General features: G+C 42.1%; 1 protein-coding gene across 2 annotated transcripts in view; it reads left to right on the forward strand.

Annotated features, from left to right (window-relative positions):
• Positions 1-12,203, forward strand: part of arfgef1 (ADP-ribosylation factor guanine nucleotide-exchange factor 1 (brefeldin A-inhibited)) — a 90,868-nt gene extending 78,665 nt beyond the window's left edge. For both annotated transcript variants that reach the window (XM_080752060.1, XM_080752059.1), the window contains 4 exons: positions 279-450; positions 1,573-1,711; positions 9,816-9,933; positions 10,856-12,203. In XM_080752060.1, coding sequence (XP_080608186.1) covers positions 279-450; positions 1,573-1,711; positions 9,816-9,933; positions 10,856-11,077 — 651 coding nt within the window. In that variant the 3' untranslated portion in view covers positions 11,078-12,203. The remainder of the gene's footprint in view (positions 1-278; positions 451-1,572; positions 1,712-9,815; positions 9,934-10,855) is intronic.
• Positions 12,204-12,279: the final 76 nt, after the last annotated feature.

The following is a 12,279-nucleotide window of genomic DNA, read 5'->3' on the forward strand; positions in this document are numbered from 1 at the left end:
AAATATTAAGTAAGCAAGAGGCGAATATTGTGAAAATAGCAGATCTACCTGCTCAGAGCATGCGCATGTAGATCTGCTATTTTCACAATATTTATCTGTGGAACCGAGTCACATTAAATGTAATACCTACAATTCCAAGTGCTTGTCAGGGTGGGGGACCTCAGTTCAAATATGTTTATTTTGCGGGTCACGGCCTAAAAAGGTTTGAGAACCCCTGGCCTAATGCGTAGAGCGGTTGAGCATCACTGTGCTTTAGTAAAAATCCGTTCCTTCTGTAGCGGGATCCCCTGTATGCAGCCGACGTTCCCGTGGAGACCCAGGACCAGGGCATGTACCGCTACCTGACGTCAGAGCAGCTCTTCAAGCTGCTGGACTGTCTGCTGGAGTCGCACCACTTTGCTAAGGCCTTCAACTCCAACAATGAGCAGAGGACCTTGCTGTGGAAAGCAGGTACGTTGGCAGAGGTGCAACAGTTAATCAAACTCACTAGTTAATCGATTAACCCATTTAGGCCTAGAAATGATTGAATGCTTTAACCAGTGAAAAATAGCAGATATACAAGCTCACAGCGCGGCACCGAGTGCCGCGCAGATCTGCTATTTTTGAAATATTCGTGAAAATGGGTGCAAATCTTTGAATATAATGTATTTTCAAAGCGAACGTTTTGTAACTCAAATTTTGCTTCTGGGTGGTCCCTGGAACTAGATATTTTGAGATGCGGGTCCGTGGCCAAATACATATCATTTTGGGGGTCCTTCACATGAAAAGGTTTGAGAACCACTGACATAGTAGTCTCTCAAGAACAGACTAACTGAGCTCCAGTTGAAGTGAAAAGGACCTTTTCTTTGACGATGGCTGGCCAGATTGCAGACATAGTTTTTCCAAAAACCTTAGAAGGATTCAAAAGACACTTATAGAATCGGGTCAAAATTCGAATTTTCACGTTTTTAAAAAAAATAGCAGATCTACAAGCTCGCAGCGCGGCACTCGGTGCCGCGCTGGGAGCTTGTATATCTGCTATTTTTTTATATTTAAAGCATAAAACATTGCGTCATAATGTGTTCAGGCCTAAATGGGTTAAAAAGCCTAAGAACGGTTTAAAAAAATAGTTAAAAAAAATCTTCTCGATTATGCGATTTGATCGAACAAGTACTTGATAGAATAATCGCTAAGAAAATAATCGAGGGTTTCAGCCCTATACTGTACGTTACGTAGGTGATTGATTGATAGAATCACTGATTGACAGACTGGGTGAGTGGCTGGCTACCTGGCTTTGATGATCAGCTGTGTTGTGTCCGAAGAGAGCTGGCAGGCGCTCCGGGTGTTCATCTTCATAGCTTTTCTGGGTCATTTGTTGCTAGAAAGTATAGATGGATATACATCTGCCTGTCCAACAAACTGGCTAAAATTGCCGACATGCATGGTGCTTCTTTCCTATGCGCTTTATAGGAAATGCTCTTTATGTGCCTGTGTAAAGCGCCTTTTAATGCACCTTGTTACAGCACTTTGGATATATTATAGGCGCTACATAAAATGCACCATTGACCCTTCTACCATTTACCTGTTCTCAAGGTTTTAAAGGGAAATCTAAGCCCAACCTCTTGAAGCAGGAGACCAGCAGCCTGGCATGCGGCCTGCGCATCCTGTTTCGAATGTACACCGACGACAGCCGCCAGGACGCCTGGGAGGAGGTCCAGAGGCGACTGCTCAAGTAAGCAGCCAAACACTCACTTTGGCCATAAAGAACATGCTTACAGTATGTAGCTCTTATCAAAGCCATCGTGTCGGGTGGAAACCAAAACCGCTACTTTTGAGGAAATGGAATAAAATAACCGTGTGTTCCAATCATTATTTAGTCGCAAGCTCTTGTTAATGCTTTTCAAAAGTAGCAGATCTGCTAGCTTACAGACACGTTGTGTTACTTGCAGATCAACACTTTTGTGTGACGCTGTTCTACAGCAAAGTAGGGCATTCATATATGCAAAACCATACACACAAATAATATGGAGGTACAAGGTTTCTTCCCGACATCAATGTTTTGTTCTGCCGATATGCTGCTCACTCTCAATGTGTTCACTCTTTAAAGCCACATGTGGACAGTGAGAGAGAAAAAAACGCCTTCTCTGCTGGGGAAGTGTACTTGTTTTGTTTTACCAGCAATCAAAATCTCGAAACCTTTCTTGCCTCGGTCTCAGCCTTCCCACAGAAATTATTACAGTGAATAGATAGTTACGATATGTGTCATCGAAGAAGGAGAAACACATTTAGGCCATTAGCAGGCCAAGCAACGCAGGCTCCCTTAACGAGCCGAACGTCTGCTCTCTATTGTTGCTCATTCTCATTTTCATCTCCCTAACGAGGCTCTCTGCATTCTCTGACAGTCACTGAATCATCATCAGTGGTGCAAAGCAGGGGCGTCACAAGGGGTAGGAAAGTGGGACTGAGTTACTGGGGCCCAAGGTGGAGGGGCCCTAATAACTTTATCTATTGAAAAATAGCAGATATACAAGCTCACAGCGCGGCACCGAGTTTTTGAAAAGTTGTTGAAAATGTGTGATAATCTTTGAATATATGTATTTTTTAAGCGAACATTTCTAACTCAAATTTTGCTTCTGGGGGGTCCCTGGAACTAAATATTTTGAGATGGGGGTCCGTGGCCAAATACATATCATCTTGGGGGTCCTTGACATAGGTTTCTTGCACACATTTTCACGATTTAAAAAAAATAGCAGATATACAAGCTCGCAGCGTGGCACTCGGTGCCGCGCTGTGAGCTTGTATATCTGCTATTTTTCAATAGTTAACATTCATGGGGGGCCCGCAGTGAATCCTTGTACCCAGGGCCCAGAATTTGGTGTGACGCCCCTGGTGCAAAGTAACTAAGTAAGTTTACTGGAGTACTACTTAAAGGACTACTTCACCTATTTCCAACATATCTTCATATGATTGGTCTTTATTTTTATTTGATTGTGAGCTTGTAGATCTGCTATTTTCATTTTTGATTACTTACTAATATTTTTCAAAGCAATTACTCCAGTAATTTTACTCAATTAAAACTTTGACCAAGCAACTTTCACGGTGGAATAATACTGTGTTTGACTAGGAGTATACTTTGACTCAAGTACTGGTACTTCGTCCACCACTGATCATCATTTTAACCAAGCAAGTTCCTCCACCACCACCCAACCCAACACATTTATAACCACTTGGTAACCCTCGCCTCCCTATTTTGGGCCAATCATTCGGCCAAAATAGCAGATGTATCAAATCAAATCAAATCAATCTTTATTTGTATAGCACATTTACTACAGCAAAGCTGACCAAAGTGCTGAACATAGTTAAAAAAACATCACAAAAACAAAGCAAAAATAGTTAAAAACATCACAAAAACAAAAGCTATATGCAGTCAAAGGCAATGGAGAAAAAAATGTGTTTTAAGTAAAGATTTAAAAACACCTATCGACCTGTAGATGCGCTATTTTCATCTAGAACAGGAGGTGGCCTGGTATAACGCCTCTACATTCTCTTGAGTGAGGAAGGGTATTTTTTTCACAAATGTCATTCCAATTGAGTCATCATTATGTGTCACTGCCAAGACCTCCTACAGTTGTTCTGGGGAGCATGTTGGCAGCTACGTGCCTCCTCCAATACACCTGGAGTCACTAACCACTTCTTCTCACCTGAAAACAAGGAGGGTGTTTTACCTCTACACAGGGGCGTCACACCAAATTCTGGGCCCTGGGTACAAGGATTCACTGCGGGCCCCCCATGAATGTTATCTATTGAAAAATAGCAGATATACAAGCTCACAGCGCGGCACCGAGTGCCGCGCTGCGAGCTTGTATATCTGCTATTTTTGAAAAATCGTGAAAATGTGTGCAAGAAACCTATGTCAAGGACCCCCAAGATGATATGTATTTGGCCACGGACCCCCATCTCAAAATATTTAGTTCCAGGGACCCCCCAGAAGCAAAATTTGAGTTGGAAATGTTCGCTTAAAAAATATATATTCAAAGATTTTCACACATTTTCACAACTTTTCAAAAATAGCAGATCTACAAGCTCGCAGCGCGGCACTCGGTGCCGCGCTGTGAGCTTGTATATCTGCTATTTTTCAATAGCTAAAGTATAAAATAATGAAGGCCCTCTCCACCACCTTGGGCCCTAGTAACTCAGTCCCACTTTCCTACCCCTTGTGACGCCCCTGCCTCTACACACTGCTTCTGATGCCCCTGAGCACAATGTGTCTGCCAGCTCTAGTCCTTTTCATCAGAGCAGTGGTTTTCAACCGTTTTCTTATCCAGGTCGATTTTTCATTCGGCATTTGAGCCACAGACCTCCACCTGAGGTGATTTAGCCCCTCAGACCCAAAACGTTAAAATATTTTGTTATCGTTTGATACGATGTTGATGCGGTAGGAGAGATAACGGGCAAACATTGATCAAAATAACAATTATTCTACATTCTCTAATTGTGTAGACTTCTTGTAAATTAATGAATGCGGATCTTTAACGATAATTTATCGTGAACTGAAACGGGTCCGTTTGGTTTCATTTCACACTCTAAAGATCCATACGTTTCCATTTGATAACCAACTCTCCATCATTTAGCTGGAACCCCCTCAAGGACCACTGGTTGAAAGCCACTGCATTAGTGCACTAAAGAGACGTGTGGGCACCCTGTGTACCACACGCACAACACAGGAACACAGACGCCTCACTCCCGGTGTAGCCAATTCCATGGCAGAGACTATTCAAAAGAATAAGGCCTTGAGAGGCAATGAACAAAATGTTATTCTGTACAGTCAGTTACTCTGAGTGAAAGCCAGGAATGTGGGTATGATGTGACGGAGGCAGAACAGACTGTCACATAAATCCACAGGAATCGGTATGAGAGTTGATGCGGCTGTCAGTACCTTTTGTTCTTTGTTTTTCTCCAGGGCTGTCAGGATCATGACATTGTATTTGACAATAATGTCACACAAATATTTCGTGATGAACAATTTGTTAGTGTTTTTGGCTTTGAACATTTGAAACACGTAAATAAATTACATTTCTGTTTGGCTTTTAAGGCCAAACCGCAACAATGCAACTACTAGCAACAATGCAACTAATCGCAACCATTATCCCCAACGGCAGTTGCATTCGTGTCACATGGCCTTAAAACTGTTTTGTTGCAAGAGTTGCGAGTGGTTGCATTGGGGCGGTTTGGCCAAATAAAATACAATTGCACGTGGCAGATATGACAAATAGCATAAATATACAAAAAAAAACATTATTGTATACTTTCAAAATCTTTTTAAAATAGTGAAAATAGAAATAGATCACGGCTAAACCTGTAGATCTGTCATTTCCACTATAAAAAAAGAAAAGAAAATCTTTTAACCCATTTAGAACGGGTACACATTTTGTGTATCATTATTTTATGCTTTAACTATTGAAAAATAGCAGATATACAAGCTCACAGCGCGGCACCGAGTGCCGCGCTGCGAGCTCGTAGATCTGCTATTTTTGAAAAGTCATGAACATTAGAATTTTGACCCGATTCTATAAGTGTCTTTTGAATCCTTCTAATTCTAGGCCTAAATGGGTTAACATGGAAATATGATTGTGACGATTATCTAAAATAATTGTGACAGGCCTATAGTATGCTGGTCTCAGCGATGGGCGTCTCCTCCCACCTGGTCCACGTATCACGTTGTTTCACACAGGAGTGTAGTGAGGCAGGACGCTCAGGGCAGGGAGGAGGAATGACACGCAGGCAGCAGACGTCACAGGCAGGAACTGAAACTGGGGCTTTGCAATTATACCAGACACACTATCCTGTTTGTGCGTCATCCTGACTGCTTTGTGTTCTCAACGCTCGCGCGCTCACTTTCTCTTTCGCTGTTCTTTTCTCATGCATGCTTTCTTTGTCTCTGTCACACGCACGCACGCACGCACACACACGCACACACACACACACCACAGCTGCCTTGACCTCCAGCTTCCACCAAGGTTATTATAGTAAACTAAAACTAACTAAAAAACGAAAACTAGAATGGAAAAACATTGTCGTTAACTGAAATAAAAATAAAAACTACGCTTTTTAAAAAAAACTAAAACTAACTGAAACGGTATTGTGTGTTTACAAAACTAACTAAAATAAACTAAAACGATAGTGAAAATCTCCTTAGTTTTCGTCTTTGTCAATTTATTTTGGATGGATGTCCAATCTATTTTCATATATCTATCTTCCTCCTCCCTCTAATCCTATGCTCTAACCTCGCGTCGCCAGGCTCTTCTCCCTATCTCCCTCTGTGCCAGTTTACCACGCCCCTCGGACACGCCAAAATACAGAACCTGGTATCATGGTGGTTTCAAAAGTTGGAAGAAAGCGCAGAGTCCCTTTTGGGATTACTTTGAATATGATTGTGTTTCAGATAACTCAAGGGGAAAAACCTCACAAATCTAAAAGTCCATTTGAACAGCACGCATATTAACTCATTGAGTGCCAATCCCGAACTAGTTTGGCTTTATTAGCGTATCGTAGAGTGCCGATCCCGAACAAGTTCGGCTTTTAAAAAAAAAAAAAAATATATATATTTTTTTTTTGAAATTTTTTTTTTTGATTTTTTTTTTTTTTTTTTTGGACCCCATCAAATCTGGTGAACATGATTTCAATCGCGATTTTGCATGTTCCACCCCCATACAACCCCATCTAACATACAGGGCAGCCATTTTTGTTTACATTACATGTAAAACATAATGGCGATTATCTCAAGAATGCCTGAACGGATTTCCAATCGGATTTTTTTGTTTGAAAGCTGTGAACAAACTGCACAAATCCACTCCAATGCAATCCAGGATTGCATTGGATTTTTTAGAGCTCATTCTTCTGTTTTTTTCCCATGCATGAGGTGTGCAAGGTTTAATCATGGCTAAGTTGACGAAAATAAGGCTTCTAAAATGCTTGGTAGCCAATAGCTAACTTCAAGCTAACTTCATCCTCTTCCTGTACATGCACAAAGGAAAGTGTTCAGGCAAGTAGGGCTTGGGCTTGGGCTCCAGGGCTTGGGCATGCATTACCAGCATATCTCTATTATTCTCTGGTCACTGGGCGCCCTCTAGTGGTGATAGGCTGGCACTCAATGAGTTAAGAAGGCTAACCTAGCGTACCTTGACAAGGTAAAGGACACCGCCCCAGGGGAGCCAAAATACAAAACCTGGTATCATGGTGGTTTCGAAAGTTGGAAGAAAGTGCAGAGTCCCATTTGGGATTACTTTGAATATGATTGTGTTTCAGATAAGAGTAAATGCCTTGTAGAAAATGATAATACGGCGGATAAGGGGACAAACCCCACAAATCTAAAAGTCCATTTGAACAGCACGCATAAGAAGGCTAAACTAGCGTATCTTGACAAGGTAAAGGACACCGCCCCAGGGGAGCCTCCCTCCCCCGAGACAGATGCCAATCCTCGGCCAGGCAGCAGAAGAAGAAACCCATGACCAAAACAGTCATATATTCTGTCATTTTGTTCCTTAGGCATGGAATGATAGTGAAAATAAATTATTGCCCTTTGCTGGGGATCCCCTACAACCCCCTCAAGGACCCCTGGGGGTCCTCGGAGACCACTTTGAGAATCACTGGCTTGGTTATTAGAGTATATATAAAAATCACCAGTTGGTGAGGTCAAAGAGAGAAGTTGTATGTCTCAACATTTCTGCCACTCTCCACAATATGATGTTTTGTTGATTTTTTTATTAGACAATACTTTTTCCGGAAATGTTTTAATCTCACCCCTAACAAATACCCCATATTACGTAAAAGACTAAAACTAACACTAAAACTAATCAAAACTAAACTAAAACTAAGCTTTTTCAAAAAATGAAACGAAACTAGCAACCCCACTTTAAAAACTAATTAAAACTAAACTGTAATTGAAAACAAAACCTCAAAACTAATAAAAATAAAAACTAATGAAAAAATCCAAAACTATTATAACCTTGGCTTCCACTGATGTGCTGTTAAGAACACTCATGAAACACAACATTGTGCTGGAACTGGAAGAAGTTCTCTGTTTTATTGCGACCACAGTTACTATCAAAACCTCGACCAGCTGTCCGTCAGTCAGTCCGTCAGTCTGTCTGTCACACATGACACTTTTCCCCTGCTCATATCTCCGCAACCGTTGCCCCGATCCAAGCCAAATTTTGCACACGTACTCCTTGCCTGCCAAACCACAACCTCCACCCAATTCTCACATGACCCTCTTCTTGCGCCACCATGAGGCCGGTTCTTGCAAAACACATTTATGGACACAGCTCCTACAGATTTTGCCCTAAAATCACGCAATTCGATACACAGTATGTCTACACTCATGTCATCAACATGGATCTGTCCCATTTAGCGCCCCATTCAGGCCGATTTTTTCAAACACATTTTTGGACACTGCTCCTACACATTTTGCCCTAAAATCAAGCAAATCGGTACACAGTATGTCTACACTCATCTCATCAACATGGATCTGTCCCATACAGCGCCACCATCATGCTGATTTCTTTTAAACACATTTTTGGACACTGCTCCTACACATTTTGCCCTAAAATCAAGCAAATCGGTACACAGTATGTCTACACTCATCTCATCAACATGGATCTGTCCCATACAGCGCCACCATCAGGCCGATTTCTTCAAACACTACTCCTACACATTTTGCCCTAAAATTAACTGCGACCTTACAGTCGCTTATCTCCCGATTAGGGAGTCTTACTGGTTAAGTAAAGTAGCAATACCACAATGCAGGAATACTCTGTTAAAAGTAAAAGTTATGTATCCTCCTGGTTAATGGGAGGGCGGGTGGACCTCTGTCACTCTGACTCAGGTCTCAGTATGGAGTGAGTAAGCTCAACGTGACTTCATGGCAACAGCCGCAAACAAGTCAGTCAACTCCATATATGGGCACATACTGATGACATCCATATATGGGCATAACAGGGACAAGGACTGACAGAACTCTAGATGTGGTGGTAGAGGCCTGAACCTTAAAGTACCATGAAGTAAAGGTATTCATTATACAGAAGGCCCAGTTTCCAGTGATGTATATCGGACCAGTTACCCATATATGGAGACCCCTGCATGATAGTCAACAATGTTATGTCAAAACATGTCCATATATGGGCATTACCAAATATGGGCATTCCCAGATATGTCGTAGATTTGGGAGGTGATCAAGCCATGGCGAGTGCAGCTGGGAAGAGTATGAAGGGGTGAATGCTTAGCAGATGGTGGTGATTGTGGCCCGAGGGTCACTTGCTGCAGGGCCAGAGGTCACGGTCAAAGGTCGCGTCGGCTCTTCTCAGGCTTGGGCCATGTCGCAAAACGTCTAATCAACGTCCTTTCATTAATCATTAATGAAGCAGAATGATCTTCGCTAGGCTCTCTTTTGGATGTTTTCATGTGATGCACGGGGAGGAGTGCAGCTTCATTGCGCACACACATTAAAAGAGATCACCTAGAATTAACAACCTGTTGTGTTTTTAGTTTCAAATTAAGCCCTTGAGCATGTCCTTAATTTGGGCATGTCATTGGCAAAAAAAAAAAAAAAGAAATCATAAATGGCAAATCTATATCTGCTATGTCCTTAAGTGTTTAAATATATTGAATTACAGGTATTGTACAGTTGACATCCTTCTGTGTGTCTGTCTCTCTCTCTCTCTCTCTCTCTCTCTCTCACACTCTCTCTATCTGTCTGTCTGTCTGTCTGTCTGTCTGTCTGTCTGTCTGTCTGTCTGTCTGTCTGTCTCTCTCTCTCTCTCTCTCTCTCTCTCTCTCAGTGTGTGCAGTGAGGCTGTAGCCTACTTCTTGGCTCTGACCTCAGAGAGCCACAGAGAGGCCTGGACCAACCTGTTGCTCCTCTTCCTCACCAAGGTGCTGAAGATCAGCGATGAAAGAGTAAGGAGTGTATATACAGTACACACACACACACACACACACACACACACACACACACACACACACACACACACACACACACACACACACACTATTGTGGAGCGTTCCAGAATATTCAGTGTCATACTGTACCATCTATATATCATCGCTGTCTGGTGTAAAACTTGTATTTCCAAAACCATACATTTTTCAGTAAATGGAAAAAAATGTTTTCCAACGGAGCCAATGTAGTTATTTATTCACAAGCTCTTTCACAGGTAAAATATTTATAAAAGCCACAGACAGACTTAACCCCTTTCAACCTGGCATCCCTATTTTGGGCATGTCATAGCCTAGGCAAAGAGTGAAAATCTACGAGGTACTTTGTCCGATTATCATACAACTAAGTATAAAAGACAAGCATTAATTTAGGGGGGGGAAAAGTAAATGCTGTACAAGGTTTCTGCCCAACAGCAACGATATACTGACGATACACTTATAAATGAAATGCGGACCCAGAGTTAACCACTTGAACCCTAGTGTCCCATATTCTGAGAACTTTAGCCAAAAATAGCTGATCTACAAGCTCACAACGCCTCCGCCTCGCGCTGCGAGGCGTTGTGAGCTTGTAGATCAACCCAAATTGACATGAATCCAAAATACACTGACGATTATGCTGTGAAACGATTAAACTATATGGAATCTCTGAAAAGGTTGTGGGGGTCCCTGCTTCATCTCTCTCTAAACTAAGGGGTCCTTGGCCTGAAAACGTTGAAGACCCCTGGCCTAGCAGTAACAAGGAGACGTGTGTGTGTGTGTGTGTGTGTGTGTGTGTGTGTGTGTGTGTGTGTGTGTGTGTGTGTGTGTGTGTGTGTGTGTGTGTGTGTGTGTGTGTGTGTGTGTGTGTGTGTGTGTGTGTGTGTGTGTGTGTGTGTGTGTTCAGTTTAAGGCCCATGCGTCCAGGTACTACCCCCTGCTGTGTGAGATCATGCAGTTCGACCTGATCCCTGAGCTCCGTGCCGTCCTGAGGAAGTTCTACCTGCGCATCGGCATTGTGTTCCACATCGCGCGGCTGCCCGCGGCCGACCCACAGCCTCTCCCGCCGCACGCGGAGCCGCCGCCGGCTGCAGAACTGGCAGAAGAGGCTGGGGAAGAGGCTCACTAATGGCTCACACTGCCCCTGACCCCGCTTTCGTTTTGAGGCCGTATCTGACCCTGCTGTGGGGCCTGTATCGCCTCGGAATCCACACCGACGGTACACTTGATCAGTGCACTTGACTTTTTAAATTGCTGGTCATTGAACGGCCTGCCCCCCACCCCACCACACACTCATGTATGCACTTGCACATACACAAACACGCATACCACATCCCTGAAGGAAAGTGATTGATGCCTTGAATATGGAGAAGTGACTCTTCAAACTGGATCTTTGCTGACTACTGATACGTAACACTGTCGATTTTATGTCTCTGATTTTTTTTCAGAAGGACCGAATATATTAAAACTAAATAAACAAGGTGTGCTTCTTACTGTGTATTTAAAAAAAAAAAAAGTAAGGAATGAATGTTTTCAACATCATGCAAAATGACATATTCAGTAACCATGAAATATGGCGCCAGGTCAAGCAATGATTATACCGATCTCTCGTCTGCACCGCTGATGGCTAACTTTAGCATCGATAAGCCTGTTGGATGAAACTAGTTGTACAGATCTGCCGCTTTGTAATATAATCTTATAACACTAGATTTCATTTATTTTTGTTCAATGTTCTTTTTTTTCTCTTTCTCTGGATTCGCTGCACTTGATCTCTTTATTGAATGCACTGGAGATTTTACGTTTTGTGATTAATTTATTTGACTGTACCATCTCCCACAGATTATCCTTTGCAATTGATTGAGAAGGCTTGAAAAGTGAAGGGTTAAATTATTCCATTTTATATGTTCTTAAGCTTTTTAATAGAGGGAGTTGATAACTGTAACTGGAAGAAGGTGGGCACCCAGACACGAGCTGCTTCTGAACTGGTCTGTATCATGTTTGATCTTAGTTTTCACTCTTGTGTACAAAATCAAAAAGTTAATAATATATTACATTTTTTTGTTTTGTTTTTCTTTGGTTCTTTTTGGGGAAAGCTATATGTATAGAGAACAATGAATACTGTTAGCTGTGCTTTAAAGTGTATGGATGGGGATGCATTTCTGCTCATGGATGTAGAAAAACAAATGTATATGGTACAGCAGTGTAAAGTTTTCTATGTTGCAAAAAGATACTGTACAACTTTCTGTACAATACATCATCTGGCATTCTAATCAGGTTCTAGGTCAATAAAGTTTTTTCAACTTGGTTGATTTGCTGAAATCATTCATTTTT

This window comes from Nannobrachium achirus, assembly GCF_963921795.1.
Source record: "Nannobrachium achirus genome assembly, chromosome: 21".
NCBI lineage: Eukaryota > Metazoa > Chordata > Actinopteri > Myctophiformes > Myctophidae > Nannobrachium > Nannobrachium achirus.